Source organism: Plectropomus leopardus, chromosome 11, assembly GCF_008729295.1.
Source record: "Plectropomus leopardus isolate mb chromosome 11, YSFRI_Pleo_2.0, whole genome shotgun sequence".
In the NCBI taxonomy this organism is placed as follows: domain Eukaryota; kingdom Metazoa; phylum Chordata; class Actinopteri; order Perciformes; family Serranidae; genus Plectropomus; species Plectropomus leopardus.
The window spans coordinates 6153575-6170546 of record NC_056473.1 but is presented as its reverse complement, the minus strand read 5'-3'; the positions used below and the strand labels follow the sequence as shown (position 1 = coordinate 6170546).

Below are 16972 nucleotides of genomic sequence, written 5' to 3'. Positions count from 1 at the left end.
TTGTGAAATCCACTAATAGACTAAACAGCAGCAGGAACCGCGAGCTGCTCGGTCCAGCTCGTGGGCTCACCTTGACTTAACGGTGATTGAGTGCATTGTGGCATTTTTTAGATTAACCTGAGGTTCATTTAATTTCTTTCAGTCAAAACAGAATGACTGGCAGCTCACAGTCTGTGAACAATAGAGAACTCGGATGTTAAAAAAAAAAAGATTTGAATATAATGAGAGCTTCAAATGTCTCTGCCCTTTATTAAGCTCCTGTGTATCCCTCTCCTGAGCTGTAACCTAATTCCACTTGAGCCACTCATTGTTTTGTTTGTTACATGATAGATTACAAAATTATATGTATAATAAATGATTTAGCCACATTTTAATTGCGTGCTAAATTTAGAAGCTCAAAGAAACATGGCCACAGTCCACAGTCTATCAGAAATGCAAGGTGTAAGCTTGCTGGGAGTATATCATTCCCCGTGGTGTTAGTGCTGACTTCACAGATGTCTGACCATGATTTAATCAATCATGCTCTTGGCATATTGCTCGTTCTAAACGGGGCTCTCGAGCTGGAGACAAAGCTGCGCGCTCATTCGTCTCCCACTCTCCACAACCCTCACATAGCCACATCATCGCAGTCTGGGCATTCACATCAAACATGTCCTTCATGTGTCCATCACTCCATACCGGCATCACTCATGTTATAGCCCATGGTTTTAATGGATTGTCAGAACCACATGTCACTGGCAAATTATATCAGTCCAACATAAAGCCTCTGAAGCTAATGTAAATAGTTTATGTTGCCCTCAAACGTTAGCATCATCAGTGCAAACATAAAAGGGAAATCTCTTCAGTGGTGATTAATATCAAAGAGCTGCTCTGCATAACTGATATGAGGTGACCTACATTAGTGAAACAACCAGCGGTGACCAAGTTCAGTTAATCCACTTTATTTATTTAACAGCTATAAGAAATTGTTACTGTTACGATTCTGATTTTATACAATGAAACATGGAATAATTTCTAAAATAGAATTCATACTTATACTTCATACATAATTCAACATTAAAGCAGTGGTTTCCAACTTTTTGAATTGCAAAAAAGTGTTCCTTGCATTTCCAACCCAACTCTTAAAAATTACGTTTGCATACTAAATTGTTTTCCTAATTATGTTGTGGTTGGAACATAATTGTCACTTGGATTATGCTCAGAAACCTTTTTTGAGTTAATCAAACATTACATTTATTCACTTTAACATATAACACGCAGGACCGTGACACCAGAATCCCAGTTTAACGTCGCGTCTCCTGTCTGTGGTTGGGTTTAGGCAACTAAAGCACTTTGGTTAAGGTTAGGGAAAAATTGTGATTTTGGTTGATTGCTAGAAAAAAAGGCACCAATTAAAAATAAGTCTGAAGTCACTATGAGTGGATATTGTATTGCAAGATTGCTGAGTTTGGCGGAAAATGAAATTTGTTGTCAGTGGATACTTTGCTGATATGTTTAGTATCAATGTTTTTGTCAGATGCCAGGTATGTTTACTCGCAGCATTTTCAAATTATGTTCACAGAAAATGTCATTCTCTTGACATTATGTTTGCCTCAAAAACTTTTTTCATGTGGATATATAATAACTCATTTGGCTGATACCTTTATCAATATATAATTTTAGTGATCATCAAGTCTGTTCTGTACATCATATTATGCATATGCTTACTGTGATGGCCCACTAGCAGATGGAGACATAAAATGCAATGCTTTTCAATGTATGCAACATTCATTCATTGTTCAAAATATGAAAAATACTTCAACTTAGGGTTAATGTTTTGTTAGATGAATAAAGAAAAAATATCTGTTTGTGATATCGGCAGAAATCCGAGTCCGATATATTTTAAAGTCAGTATCTGCTGATGCTGATGACATGCCGATATTATTATGCAACCCTAAGTGGGAAATTTGCACATCTAATTATCTCAGATTCAGGTATGTTGAATAGTATCACTTGAGTCTTTAAAAGAGTATTTAGCAGGTTTGACCAAAGTCCAGAGGGACCAAAACATACAAATAATAATAGCTATGGAGATGACACACTGTCTCATTTAGTTGCATTGCTGTAAACTGGCAGGTTTTCAGCTTGTTGCAGACTGGCACATTGCAAGTAAATGCAAGTTTTAGCTTGTCTCAACACAAATCTTTGATCTGAACTGGGCTTAAGACTGATTTCCCCTCTAAACTAATGACATGTTTGATGCCCGCAGAGGTAAAATTAGGAGATTAGGGAACTTTCCAATTCCAAAAAATAAATACAAATTTGTGCAGCAGAACATTTGTTTGTTCTTATTTTCTACCTTCTTAATCATCTCAACCACCCTCAGATTTATTGTGTGACTCTTTGGAGGGGGCCTGACCCCAAGGTTGGAAACCACTGGACTAAACTAAATGGTAAATGAAGTTAAAACTAGCAGCCCGTTGAGCAGCAACAGGAAGCAACAGTAAAATATTGTTTACACATTGCTGCATTTCTATTCATAATCTAATAATGTCTTACATAAGATTTTTTGACAGAATAATTACTCTCTATTATTTATATTTTGCTGATAATAGTTCTATACTTTAACTAAAGCAGGAGTTTGAATGCAGGACTTATAATAGGGGTATTTGTATTGTTGCTTCTTCTTTAGTGAAAGATCTGTGTGATTCCTCCTTCACTGGAAACAATAATTCTCCTGGCTCTGCACTGCAATTAGCTGAATAATCTTGCTAATGGGGAGATGTATGTGAAGTACTTAAGGCACAATAACAACAGAGGGGCCTTTTTGTTTGCCCTTCAGTCATGTGTTAACGCTTCATTGTTGCTCGGCCATAGTTGAAGGCAAGCCAAACAAACACACAGTTCTCCCCACTGGCCATGGGAAAGGTGTTATAGTGCGTGATGTTCATTATGCTCCTTCACTGACCTTGTGTGTGTGCGGTTGCCGGATGAAAGTGATCTGCGTGGCCATTTGTTTATGAAGCGAGGCAGGAGTTGACTGACAGTCTGAGCTTCACCAGAGTTGTTGGTAGTGATGGAGACTTTCAGTCCAAGGTTACACGTTTTCAGGGTAGACAGAGGGAGGGCAGGGGAGCTCAGTGTGATTACAAAGATTGTGTGTTGCTGTGATTCCGGGGCCACACATGCTGAGATGTTTATATAGCAGGCATTCTTCGGTTGTGCATCTTAGAAAGCCTAATTAGGATGTCGGAGTGGCTTGGTAATGCCCCGTTGGTCTTCGCTCATACAATTCTGTTGCGATTCAGTGAACGTTTACTGTAGGTTCTCCACCAGTGTTGCTATAAAGAGAAGCCACAATCCCCGAGAGCTTTGAATCTAGATCTCTCTCTGAGCAGCGAGCGGATGGCCCAATGAGGATGGAGGTTCAGGGAAGAGGGGGCGGGGCATGTCCTCGTGCCACATTAACATTCAATCCACTTGCCTGTGGTCTTTCAATTATTCATCCATGCATGTTACATAATATTGTGTAAGCCAGTTGAGTTGTTTGAAAGTACGTCTTGCAGATATTGATAAATATAGATGTATACTCTGTGCCTTGAAGACGCCATGCACTCTGAAGGATCCCTCTCTGTTAATTGCCAAGTGGGCTATAGAATATTGCCTCATAATTTATGAGCTTATTACATTGCTTAAGTTGACATGAAAGGCAAACGTATGACGGCTATGACCTTTAATCTAAATCAATATAAATGTGTTTATTTAAAGGAATGACTGTGTGCTTTTACTGCATTAGTCTGAGTAGGAGGAGTTACATGCTTCTGTGGAAGAGGATGTTTGTTTACGCTAATGTAATGTCAGGTCATCCCGAGGTCGCCTGTGTGCAGAGAAACATTTCAAGGTGGTAATTTTAGGCCTTAGATAATAGAAAAGGCTGCTGTTATAATGCTTCCAGATGATATAATCTGTTGTACATAAACATGTAAATTGATTTCGCTATGCTCTGCTAGTCTGCTCCTCCTGTGACAGGGGCTTTACGGGCCCGGCTAATCAGCGGAGTCTTCAGGGGCTCTGCTTAAGACTGTCCTGGAGGCTTTGGCTCCCTGCGGCCACCACGCTCATCCAGACATCACAGGGGGGGAACGCTGAGATGCATTCAGCTACGTGCTAAGAGAGCGGGGAAGTAGATGGCACTAAGGCGGAAAAAAAATGAGTCACAAAGAGAGGAGGCGGAGGTTAGTGCATTCGTACGTACATCCATCCATATGTCAGGGGCGGATGAGGGAATATTCAGGGTGTACATCCATCTTGCTTCCATGAGCGTAGTAGGAGGGAGTACTTATTGCACTCTGCACATTATGTGCGGCTGAAGGCTGCACTCTAGCCAGCAGGTACACATGCTCATCTCATACATACAGATAGATGGATGGAGGGGGAGACAAGCTATTTGGAGCATTAACCTGCTACCCTTGTGTCCTGCCTTGGAACAGGTGGCACATCTGCAGCAGCCTCCGCCCCAGAGGCAATTTTTTGAATCTAATCTGGACTCAAAACATTACTCCTGTTTGGAGTTTTAATGGACTTTTAAAAATGTTTTTGTAGATGTTATGTTGCTGAAATTCCCTAGAATGATGCTTTAGTCGTTTTAATCGAGACATCATGACTGCTAAATTGCAGAGAGCATTGGGAGGCCATTAAGGGAGGTGGAGCTCAACTGTTACACATAGAGCAGACACTGAGCTCATCTTTGGACTCAAAAGTAATCACGTTGCAATGCTTAACTGTATCATCATATCAACGGGGCAATTGCCAGCCACCAAAATTAACCCTCAGGGACTATTAGGTGTATTTTACATGCATTTCATTCTTCGTTTTTTTTTAAATACATTTTGTTGTGTTTATGCATATGGCATACATTTTGGCAAAATTGTGTATTTTTGATTAATCTTGGAATTTCCAGCCCAGCTCCTACAGTAATTCTAAAACACACTGTGGAAACTAAATTGTTACATTCATACTGTTAAGTGCAAAAAATGCGACACTGAAACCCATTCAAAGTACAATTTTTGATCCCACAGTCATCAAAGCATAAAAACATGCATTATTTCTGGGAGTCATTCTGGGCTTTTGTCTTGGAATTTATAATTTTTGATATTTTTCACCTGATGAGGTCTTTTTTTTTCTTTGAACCATATTTGGCATATGGAGAAAATAAATATATATACATGTATAAATAAAAATATGTTGGCATCATGAGAAAACCCCGTAATATAAAGGGTTAAAATTCTGAAATTTAATGAATATTTGATATTTATGATCAGGACTGATTTTCCATTAAAAAAATTACTCAGTGAAAAAAGAAAATAATGTTAATATAAAATATTTTTTAAAGCTTGATTTTGAAAGGCACATTGCACAGAGTTGCACACAAGTGTGAGCAACAGTAAAGGTCACATGGGTTAAAAGCCGTGCATCTGAAATGCAGCTTCTATTAAAATAGGCATAAAACAGTGCTTATAAAGATCAGCGTTTGGCATCCGCTGAATTGTCTTGTGGTTTTCTATTTCCAAATGAAGAAGCAGAGACACAGAAGGCAGCATTTAGCACCTCCCTTGTTGCTTCTTCCTGAAATGGGATTTCAGTAAACGATGCTATTTTAGACTAATTTCCAGTTCCAACATGCAGGAAGTAATTAGTTAACAGCGAAGGCATCCATATTTATACGTCGCAGCAGAATTTTTGGTCTGAGCGTGAGAAGTGAAGCAGCAGGAACGACTCCAGTGTGAATGTACATGTGTTTCATGTGGATGACGAGTTACGTAAGCAGCGCCATGCTCCACTGCTGCGGCTTTGACTGTGTATGATCCTGGGAAGTGTGCTGTGGCTCCTGAAGAATGATAGATCTAGTGGACGGCTATGAAATTGAGCATAGACATTGAAAATACATCACTTCATGGTCTCAGGCGAGCGTGTTTGTTTGAGTGTGACATGTTTGCAGAGGGGTGGGAAGAAGAAGAAAAAAAAAAAGGGCTGGGTTGGGCTTTCTTTCTCGCGTCTCTCTCCAGCCTAGAAGTGGAGTGTCTTTCCCCCCCTCCCCCTCTCTTCGAGCTGCTGGCCCTCGGTCAGGTAACAAAACAGGATAGTATCACAGGACGGTGAAACCCAAAGTGGCCCCGCCTGCCTCCATATGTCTGTTCATGTGTGTGTCTGCGAGGTTCTCACCCGTACCTGTCATATATCCTATACCTTATCTTCTCTGTTCTCACTGTGTTTGCCTGTTTGCTGCTACCCACCCCCCCAAACACACCCTTCCTCTGTGTCCCACAACCTCTTGTCACACCGAACCCCCAAATGTATGGTCTGTGTTTCTAGAGCCGTTGCTATGCCAACAGCCCACTTTCCGTGCCTTAGCTGTGGGAGAATCTGAGTCTACTCTGCCTCCCACTGGATACTGTAGACAACTGCAGGCTTTAAAGCGTCACCTTCCACATCAAACCCCCGAGGGGGGTCGGACAGAAAAAGCACTGGCACCAAAATGTAGCAGTTGTAGTATTGCCATCTGCCACAATTAATATTGCTTTATTAGAAATTGAATAAGCTGAATCTTCATTTTCAATTCATGATGTATGATCTTGAGGAAGTATCTCTATTTTTTCTGCAACAAATCCGCAGCTCCTGCCGCTTTGTTTAAACAGCCTGGAGGGAGCGCTGGAGCGGAGGACCACCTCAGGTGCTGTAGAGCAGGGCTGGTAGAAAGGCCATTCCCCTGGCTGCACTAGCTCTTACCTGAGAATGCACTGAACCCCTGAATGAAGCATGAAGGAGAATGAATAATTAAAGACGTTCACTCCCCCATCGATAGTTGGGAGGTGGAGGAGGAGGGAGGTGCCTTGCTTTACTTCAAACCCCGAAGTCTCTCTCCATGCTTTATAGCTCGTTTGAGCTGATCCTCAGATCTTGCTTCAGTGTTTAACCCAGCCTTTTCCTTGCCTCTCAAACTCCTTGCCTGCAGTTTAGAGTCTGTGCAAAAGACAAACAGGCCCCTGCAAATGCAATTACCTCCCCTGGCAACTAATAAGACTAACACCAATTGATAAATCTTCCCTTCCCCTTCTCGAAATGGTTAACATCCCTCCTTCCCCCCCGTCTCGCTCTGGTTCCTTTGCTGGTTGAAGTGATTGTCTGTTTGCTTGTCTTGTTTGCTTGCTTTTTCTGTCTGTCTATTTGTCAGTATATTTTCCCCCGGTTCTGTCCTTGTCTTCAGCAAAAATGTACACATTATTGCATTCAACATCAATTCTCATCCAAATTTGCAGTCCGGAGCGTCCAACGAAAAAAACAAAACAAAGTACATTCTCTCAGTGAAAAGCTCGACAGAGATTGCTGGCCAGACAGACAGACTTTTCTATGGGCTCCTTGTTTTCTGCCTGTCCAGGGCATTGCCTTCACTCTCTGAGTGACAACTACTTGCATATATTATATATGCACATGTAGCCAATGCCAGTTTGTGCTTTGGCCCTTGTGTCCCCAATCCACACTTTTAGAGTGTTGCTTAAAGGTTGGAAAATCAGGTTAGATGGAAAGTTAACTTCTAGAATTTGTTCATTTCTACCAACACCCTCTTTTGTGACACTCTAAATGTGCATTTCCTATGTTCTTATGTCCCTTTTTTTGTGTTTTCAGTGATATTTTTGTATGGTATCTTTGCCTTATTTCTCTTTCATACTATATCTCATCTATCATTTATTTCTCCACGTAAAGAACGATGGTTCTTGCTCTTCTCTTTTCCCGGTGATCAATTGTATTTATTGTCTTTTTTCTTTTCTTCTCTGTGCCCTTTTTCTCCCTTTAGCATGTTCGCCCCTTTGTCTTCTGTTAGAGAAATTGTGTGTGCATAGCTCTTTATTTTTGTCTCTTATTCTTTGATACTTATCAGACTGACCAAACTAAGCCTCTCTTGTGTTTCCAGGCTTTCCTTCCTTCATTCCCTATCTTTTCTTGCAGCTCTGTTTTTCTCTCTAATGTGCTGGTGTTTGTAACAATCTCACTCTCTGTTTAGTTTTGGTTTCTGTAACCTCACTGTTCATGCTATTAATACTTTCTATCTCTTCTAATACAGATAAATAATTTTCAGCTTTGCTTTTCTATTTCTTACATTCCTTGTTGAACCTTTTTATCTTATCTACAGTCTTTATGATTTCTGTCTGGTGTGTGTGTGTGTGTGTGTGTGTATGTGTGTCTGCAACTTCAGCATCCTCTCTGCTCATTTCTTTTCTCTTTCTCTGTGTGTCCAATCTTGTGTTTTCTCTTCTCGATTTACTGTTTGTTTCTTGCCTAACAGTGTTTCAGTGTTCAGCCTCTCCATGTGCCTTGACCAGTCATCTATGGAGTGCTGTGTGTCCAATGTGTCGCATTACATTGGCCAGGACTTTTGGCTCTATCTTCTTCTATCTTTTTTCATTCTTTCTTTAATGTCATGATTACTCTCTTTTAATTTTTTGGGGGTTTTTTTGCTGATTTTTTGTTTTTACTTTACTCTTTGTGATTCTTCTTGTTTTCTTGATGTATGAACATAGAGGTTTTTCTCCCAGAATGTTTGTCCCAATTTTACGTTGTTTTCAACAATCCTCGTGTAAAGGAACTAAACTTAACATCTATTAACATTTGTACCTAAGTACCAGCTGTGCCATGGGAGATCTCTGTTCTCTCTTTTATGATTTTTATTAATATTTTGTGTTGTTGATGCAGATTTTTAATAACTGAGACCAATTTAAACGCACAAACACTTTAAAAACTGTTCTACATCTGTCCTGTTAAATGTCTGGTCTTCTACATGTTGCTATACATGTCTGTCTACTGTATATATAGTGACGTCTCGTTGCTATACATGTCATTATACATGTGTGTCTCGTTAATGTCTGTAGAGGGAACAAGGGTTGATCATGAACTCTTTGAGGACTGGAGATAATGAATTGGTTCCTATCAATTTTTGGAAATTTAGTGTTTTTGTGTTGTGTCTGAAAATGTGTTTGTTTACTTGTCGGAGGTAACTTTCTTGTTAGAGACATGGATGTTTGCCACACTGGACATATGTATAGTCATCTCAGATTCCAAGTTTCATCAAACACAACTCACCGCATCAAATGTCCTCAGTTCTAGTGCCCACCGTTAATCTGTCCAATCTTTGGCAGATTTTATTTGGCTTCGCTCACGATAGCTAGAGAAAGCACAATCCTCTTTGAAGTGACATCTATCCAAAAACAAACTTGGACTCAATTGGATGTTTCAGATAGGCGGTTTTCAAGCGCCAAGCAGGTGGAGGTTGGACTCCCTGTGTGCTCAGATGTTCTCTCTTTCTGGGGACGAGTTAGCTTCTCAGCAACTGTCCTCGCCATTTTTCCCAGCAGGTCAACCTGTGTTTCTGCTTGCAGGGGCAACAAGCCAGCCAACAGCCCCAAGGGCCAACCCCCTGATGCTGACGGTCACTCCTCCGTAACTGACCTGGCCAACTCGCTCACTGGAGACATGGTGATGGTAAGACGCTCTATCATACCACATATCCACCCCACCTACACTTAGGATAACAGGCTTGTTATTCTGAAGTATTTTATCATTGAAGCAAAAACTGAATTTGTGATTGTCTGTCTCCACCAAGCCAAAAGCTGACCGATTCCTACTGAACATATGAACTTTTAGAAAGTTATTTCCTAAATCAGCCAGGCACTGTAGATCTTGGCAAGTCAAATAGAGTGAATAGTGAATTTATTTGGGACTATTTTGGGCGGCAGATGAACATTAGCTAGTTGGTGATTATAGCACCAGTTTCAAGGCTTAGACTTTTGGGGGCCCATGTAAAGATTAAAGTGGGACCTTAACTGCAACACTATTGTTCAAATAGCTGAATAGATAATTTAATAATATAACCCCCCGCACCCTAGAAAGGGTCTTTACAACAAGTTCTGTGGATTATCTTGAGTAACTTGGTCACAATTTCTGGACAACAAACATTGCTGTTGAGTTTTTCAAATGTTTTTTTTTCTGTCTGAAGGCATTATCTTTTTTGGCCGTCCGATTCTTGTGAACGTGATATAACACCTTGAGGGAACTTCTTCAAATTTAGCACAAACATTAAAGCAAACTCAAGGATGAGCTGATTAGATTTTGGTGGTCAAAGGTCAATGGTAAAAGCAATATTTTTATAACACCCTGAGGGAATTTGTTCAAATTTGGCACAAACTTTCACTTGGACTCAATGATGAGCTGCTTAGAATTTGGTGTTCAAAGGTCAAGGTCACTATGACCTTGCATCCATCTCATTTTTGTGAATACAATATCTGAAGATGGCTTTTAGGGAATTTCCTCAAATGTGGCAAAAACTTCCACTTGGACCTCAAAATGAGCTGATTATAATCTAGTGGTTGAAGGTCAAAGGTCAAGGTCACAGTGAACTTAAAGAACATGTTTTTGGCCACAACTCAAGAACACTAAAGAACCACCCCAAAGCTGTGCTGACTATAAATTTTCTGTGTGTGAAGCATTCATGTTTTCATAGACATGGACGTAAACTGTAAGTGCAACTTGATTGGTGTGAGGAGGCATATATCTTTTTTATTTTTAGTTTGTTTGTTTGGGGTTTTTTTGCACTTTGAGATTGATAAATAGCACTATAGGTATGAGGAAAAATATTTAGTTTTAATTTTTGGCTGCATTGTCCTTTTAAAGTTGTAATCTCCAGGCGTGGATATACCTGGTGACTTCATTATTGTCTCAGCCTTTTGAGAGCTCCGTCCAGAGCCACAGCCGGCATTATGCAGCTGTTTTCTCTGGCTGAGTACTGCTCCAGTCCTCAGGATGAGTAAACTGACCTTGACATGACAGTTCCAGTTTGGTGTGGAAGAGCTTGACTAGCCTGCAAACCCCATCCAAATTCTTTGGTGATGAATCAGAACGCCAACTGTGAGCCAGGCCTAATCAGCCAAAAATCCGTGCCCGACATTATTGATGCTCTTGTGGTTGAATGGGAGAAAAATGCGTAAAAACCAGGTGCCAGAATCATTTGGAAACCAGAAGAGTGGAGGAATCATATTGATGCCCGTGATTTTGGAACTACATTTTCATAGAGAACATATGTGTGTGTATGCATCTGTCCACATACTTTTGGCCATGTAACTTTCAGTCAGCAGGTAGGACTAGTGTTGCAGAGTCATCCTCCAGGTTGATTTAAAGCTGCACGTGGTAATAAGAGAGCCATAATAGGAAAGAAACACACAGGCAGCTCCTACAGTGGCAATCAAGCGAGACAGCCCAGCCAAGGTGACTCACACTGTTTGATAAATTAGACTTGGAATATTTCACACTTGCTCTGCCTGTCAGTTCTAAAACCCATATTGACAAAAGCAGAGTGAGTGAGTCTTTTCAGCTTTGAAATTGAAGCTCTGACCTAAAGCTCTGAAATCAACCATTTCAGGTGATGCGTGCCAACCAGATAGGGCTGGGCAATATGGGCTGAAAATGATATTGGGATATTTTTAGGCTACATCTTGATACATGATATATATGTCGATATTTTTAATCTCCTCAAGAGCACTTCATTAGTGCTAGAACTGAGAGACAGATCAAACATTCCCTTTTTTTTAACCAAGTTCCCTCTTTAATGTGACAATATTGTAGGAACGACTGTTTGTACTTTGAAAAAATACTACAACAATTCCATTTTGATCAATAATCAATAGTCATGTAGATATAATGACAAAGTGGGTAAAGGCAAGTATTAAAACAAGTAGAACGTCTGATAAGTTAAGGAAAAGTATGTCACTTTACTGTAATGCAGCCTTTAAAAAAACACCATATCATGATATAACAATATATCCAATATCTGATACGATATATAAAGTCTCATATCTCGATACAACATAATATCTTTTTATTGCCCAGCCCTAAAATCCAACATCCAGGCCGCTCTTTATAAAAAAAAATTAAAAAATCAGTACAAATATCAGTGGAGGGACTTGCACAAAGTGGTCTTATGATGTGCTGGTTGTCTTATCTCTCTCAGAGTCCTCAGTTCCAATCAGTGCCATTGTTGCACACAGAGAGAGAGGGGGGGGGGGTGAAGGACAGAGACAGAAGGTGGAGCCACAGGGAGAAGTGACCACAAAGACAACTGCAAGCACAGAACCTTGAGCTGTGCTTGTCTTCTTTCTATGCCCCCTCATGCAATGTTCTCTCTCTCTCCCTCCTCTTTCTGTTTGTCTCTCTTTCCCCTCTCTCTGTCCGGTGCTTTCTATCAGATAGTGGCCTTTTAGTGCACAGCAGTGATAAAGCAGTCAGAGTGGCTGTGAGAGAGAATGGGTGGTCTAAAGCTCCCATATCTTCAATCTGAGCACCTCCTGCCTCTTAAGAACATTAGAAAGGAAATTAAACTCTCTCAGTCTTCTTAATGTCAGACCAATCTCTGCCTTTGAGCAGCTGCTTGAGCACGCCGTGATAGGACGCAGCTCTAAACTCTCCTCCCCTCGCAGCTTCTCACTGTCACTGTCTGTGTGCACGTGCTGGTGGCACAGAAAGTTTGTGCCCTTGGACTGAACTTTACATGTGAGCGGCTGCTGCTGCATGTATTTCTATTTAATTGACTTAATTTGTGGTCCCCTGCAGTTGTCTCCAGGTTCGGAGGATGATGACGGTGAAGGGCCGATCAGTGAGAAGCTGGGCCGGATCCAGTTCAGCATAGGCTACAGTTTCCAGAACACGACCCTCACTGTCAAAGTTCTCAGGGGCCAGGAACTCCCGGCCAAGGACTTCTCCGGCACCTCCGATCCCTTCGTCAAAATCTACCTGCTGCCAGACAAAAAGCACAAACTGGAGACCAAGGTCAAGAGGAAGAACCTCAACCCCCACTGGAACGAAACCTTCCTGTTTGAGGGTCAGTGCCGTTTCCACTTAGCTACTTATTGTTATTGTTGTTTTAAGATATTTATTCTTTACTTTAAGTAATGCTGCCTAAAAGGTATTTACCATTAAAGCCCCTGAAAACTTTTTAAATCCTCCGTTCATGAAATATTCATGACTAAATAAGTAGCACTTCAAATTAAAAGTCCAAAATAAAGGAAAATAAATATATTACTATTTAGTAACAGCTGAACACTGAAAACTCTCTTATGTGAAATTACCAAACTGTTCAAACTTTGGCAGATAACACCACATTTCTTATTATAATAGGCTGATTGATTTAAAAAAAAAAAAGAAAAAAAAAAAAGAAGCTTCTCAGGGCCTGTTTTCTCAATCAGCTCCGCCAGCTTGAGGGGACTAGTTGCCAACATTAGGGCTTGGCAAAGCTGTAAATCCTGTTTAAAGCTACAGTTGGTAATTTTTATTAAAATAACTTTGAGTCGTGTTAGCTGAAACTGTAACTATATTCTGAAAGAAGTACATGAGACAGATAGTCCTCCTACAGCCTCTAATGACATTTGCTAGAATTGACAGCAGTGCACCAAAAACAGCCAATCAGAGCTGATGAGTCCATGATGTTAATGTCAGTCATGTCAATCTCTGCTTATAAACTTTGGTTAAACTGTCAAACCAGGCAGCCCTGATCAAATTTTAATTTCACCTCAAATGTTTTCAGAAATATAGCACCGTTAAATGTTTGAATGTGGAGGCTCCTGCACACCTTCAAAAAACTTGTGGACAGGTGTGTTGGAGAAAAGAAAGTCTTGCACATTGTCCAACTACTTGCAAAAATACTTTATTTAATGAACCATGTTTCAGTCATCAGACCTTCATTAGATTCAAATTCAAATTGAAAAAAAAAAGTTTTCAAATTTTCTTTGTTCTGTTATTTTACGTAGCCAGTGATTAATGTTTTGTAGTGTAAATCAAAGTTGTTGTTTTTTAAAAATGAATATGCTAACATTAATTGTTACCCATGAATCCTTGTGCAATCATTTGAGCTAGCTCAGTCACTGTGCGGCACCTATCCATGATGGCGAGTTGATTAATTAGCCAGTGGTTAATGTTGTCTAGTGTCAATTTAGTTGTTTTTTTATGAATATGCTGATTTATAATTGTTAATGATATGTCTGCTTCATTTTAATGTGTATTTTCAGGAAATTAAAAAAAAAAAACCCTTCAATTTAATTATCAATAGGGATGCATAATACTGGCTTTCTGCTGATGTCTGATATGCCGATATGTATAACAACCCGTTTGGCTGATAACCGATACAAATATCGATATAACATCATATTATGCATACTCTTATCATGATGTCCCACTAGCAGATGGAGACATGAAATATAATGCTTTTCACTGTATGTAAGATTTATTCATTGTGTGGAATAAGAAAATGCATTTAGGCCTATTCTGATAGTTCATTTCAAGCTGATATTGGCTGATACCATTGATGTGCCGATATTATTGTGCATCCCTAATTATCAAATAAAAATTTGGCAGACCCCCTACTGTAACTGTGATGACCCCTGAGGGGTCATAGACCCCCTGTTGGAGACCCAGGACCTACATTATGCACAACTCACTTGAATGTGGATTTTAGAAGAAGAGTTTTTAAAAGCGGAGATCTCAGTATTTTTTGTGAGGTTCAGCAAAAACATCATCATGTAGCTGTTGCCTTTTTTAGGTTTGAGTATAAAAAGTGCAGCCAGATGTGATCAGAGATTCTTGCTGGAAGCTGCCTGTTGTTCTGCTCCATCATCATTGCATTGTGGTCAAAAGACAGGTGGTGCTGCTTTTTCTTCCAGGCAGCTGGAAACTTGGCAGCTGCAGTAGAGATGCTCCTCGCACGCTCTCTCTCCCTACATTCAATTCTTGCATTTGGAGCAGACTAGTTGTGATGAAGGTATAAATGTAGTGATAATAAACAGAAGAATATAGGCATAAAAACAGATGAAGTAGATGTGCAGTTTTAAAAACAGGAACATACCTGAAGGAATCAATAAAAATCAAAATCAAAAAAGCTAACCTCTGGTTATCCTTTATTGTTATATTTAATGAGCAAAAATGAGAGTGGTGTTGGTCATCTCCTTTAAGAATAGACATAATTAAAATACCTTAGAATTCTTTCTATTATAGCCAAGTGTTGCTAAAATGCACTCTGAATGCTGACTCACAAACCTGAGTTTGTACCATTGTTCCTTTTGGTGTTCATGGCAATGACAAAGATTCATTTGTCAACACGGAAAGAGCATAGTGGGAGTTGTGTGAAAATTCACACACAAAGTGTGATTTTTTTGTTGCATTTATTAAACCCCAGCTCAAAAAACTGCAGGTAGGTTTTGTGAAGAAAATAATAATAATCTTGAGCGCTGCAGACTGATGATGTTTAGTCGCAGCAACACAAAGAGCAGTGAGGTGTCTCACCTTTTCATGATCTGAATTTGCTTCATTGTGACCACTGTGCTTTGATGATAGTACAGTGGTTAAATTGCCCAAATAATGTTCAAAAGGCTTCAAAACTAGAACAATAGCCAGTGCTCTTGAAAAATGAATGAGATAGTTCTTTCTGACTAGAGTATAATGACCCCTCTCAGTCATCTGAGAGCGCTGTCTGGTCCCGCAGTTTTTGAAATGCACTTTAACCTTTGCCAAATCCTTCCTGTTAGCACGGTGCAGATTACTCTGCCTTTCTGTACTGTCAAAAAATGTAACTCAGTGTTATCTGTTTGTGTCTTTGTTTTAGGCTTCCCGTACGAGAAGGTGAGAGAGCGCACCCTCTACCTTCAGGTGTTGGACTACGACCGCTTCAGCAGGAATGACCCTATTGGAGAGGTGTCAATCCCCCTCAACAAGGTGGAACTGGGCCAGATAAAGACCTTCTGGAAGGAGCTCAAGCCCTGCAGTGATGGCAGCGTAAGAGAGGGGAGGGATGGCCGTAAGGCCGAACGATGACGAGTCGGGTGTTTTCATTCATATGTTGTAATTACAGTTTTATTGAAAGTGGATGCCATTTATTGAGCGCTCTCAGCATGTGAGCTGGATTGACGTAATTTTAGGGTGAGCAACAGGCTCAGCTCAGCCAGCCTGGTCACTGGACCATCTGTGTTTGGCAGAAGGGGTTAGAGCAGAAAGGGCAGTGATGTAAGATTTGACAACGAGCTAGTGATTAGTCAGGAGTTTGATGAAATATGATATAATGCTGCATTCAGGTGATGTTGGAAGGCCGTAGTGTCCAAGTTGGTAGGTCGCTCCTCTGACTTTGTTGTGTTCATGTGCTTTGAGATCGAAGTGGGAACAACATGGAAGCTACAAAGAAGATGGGTTGCATTTATGAAAACTTCCTAACTAACCCTCAGTTTTACCATAAAATACATAAAAGACTTGCCCTAAGAACATAATAATATAAAATAAAAACGACAGCAATACATTCCATGTACAAAGTATAAAAAAAAGGTTTTAGGGTAAGAGTTCAAATTCACTGTGTAATGGATGAGAAGGGTCACTAATAATTTTTAAAACTATAATTTTTTACTTATAGTGAGTTTTTCGTATATATGCCTTTGGGGCTTCCTTATGATTTTTGAGGTCACGTTTGTTATATTTTAATGCATTTAAACAAGAGGTTGATAGCCATTTCCAGTTTATTTATATTTTTATATATTACTTGATTTTTTTAATATATTGTATATTGTATTTTAATATATTGTATATTTAATCTATGTCACTCTACATGGACAGCAGAAACAGCAAAAACTGATATTTAATATGTGAATAATTAAAAATGTTTCTTACCACTGACCAAACATGCATTTATGACGTTGTTGTCGGCAACTCGTGTTGTAAAATAATGTTGTTCAGTGTTGGTGCACTCACCTGGCATGCTTTAAAGCTACTAGGAACAAAATAACGAAATATATAATTATTTATTGTCAATGGTAAACACTGTTTTCATGCTTTCCACCATTTCTGCTTCCCTGCAACGTCACGCAAACGTCACACAAACATCACACAAATGTTACACAAACATCACACAAATGTCACG

The 16972-nt window shown here is 39.8% G+C and overlaps 1 protein-coding gene across 3 annotated transcripts in view; it reads left to right on the top strand.

The window, feature by feature from the left end:
- The window catches only part of syt7a (synaptotagmin VIIa), a 97691-nt gene that overhangs the window by 75225 nt on the left and 5494 nt on the right, over positions 1-16972 (top strand). For all 3 annotated transcript variants that reach the window (XR_006106291.1, XM_042495463.1, XM_042495464.1), the window contains 3 exons: positions 9411-9513; positions 12634-12901; positions 15674-15843. Coding sequence is in view for 2 of the 3 variants with exons in the window: in XM_042495463.1 (XP_042351397.1) it covers positions 9411-9513; positions 12634-12901; positions 15674-15843 (541 nt within the window). In the remaining variant the exon portion in view is untranslated. The remainder of the gene's footprint in view (positions 1-9410; positions 9514-12633; positions 12902-15673; positions 15844-16972) is intronic.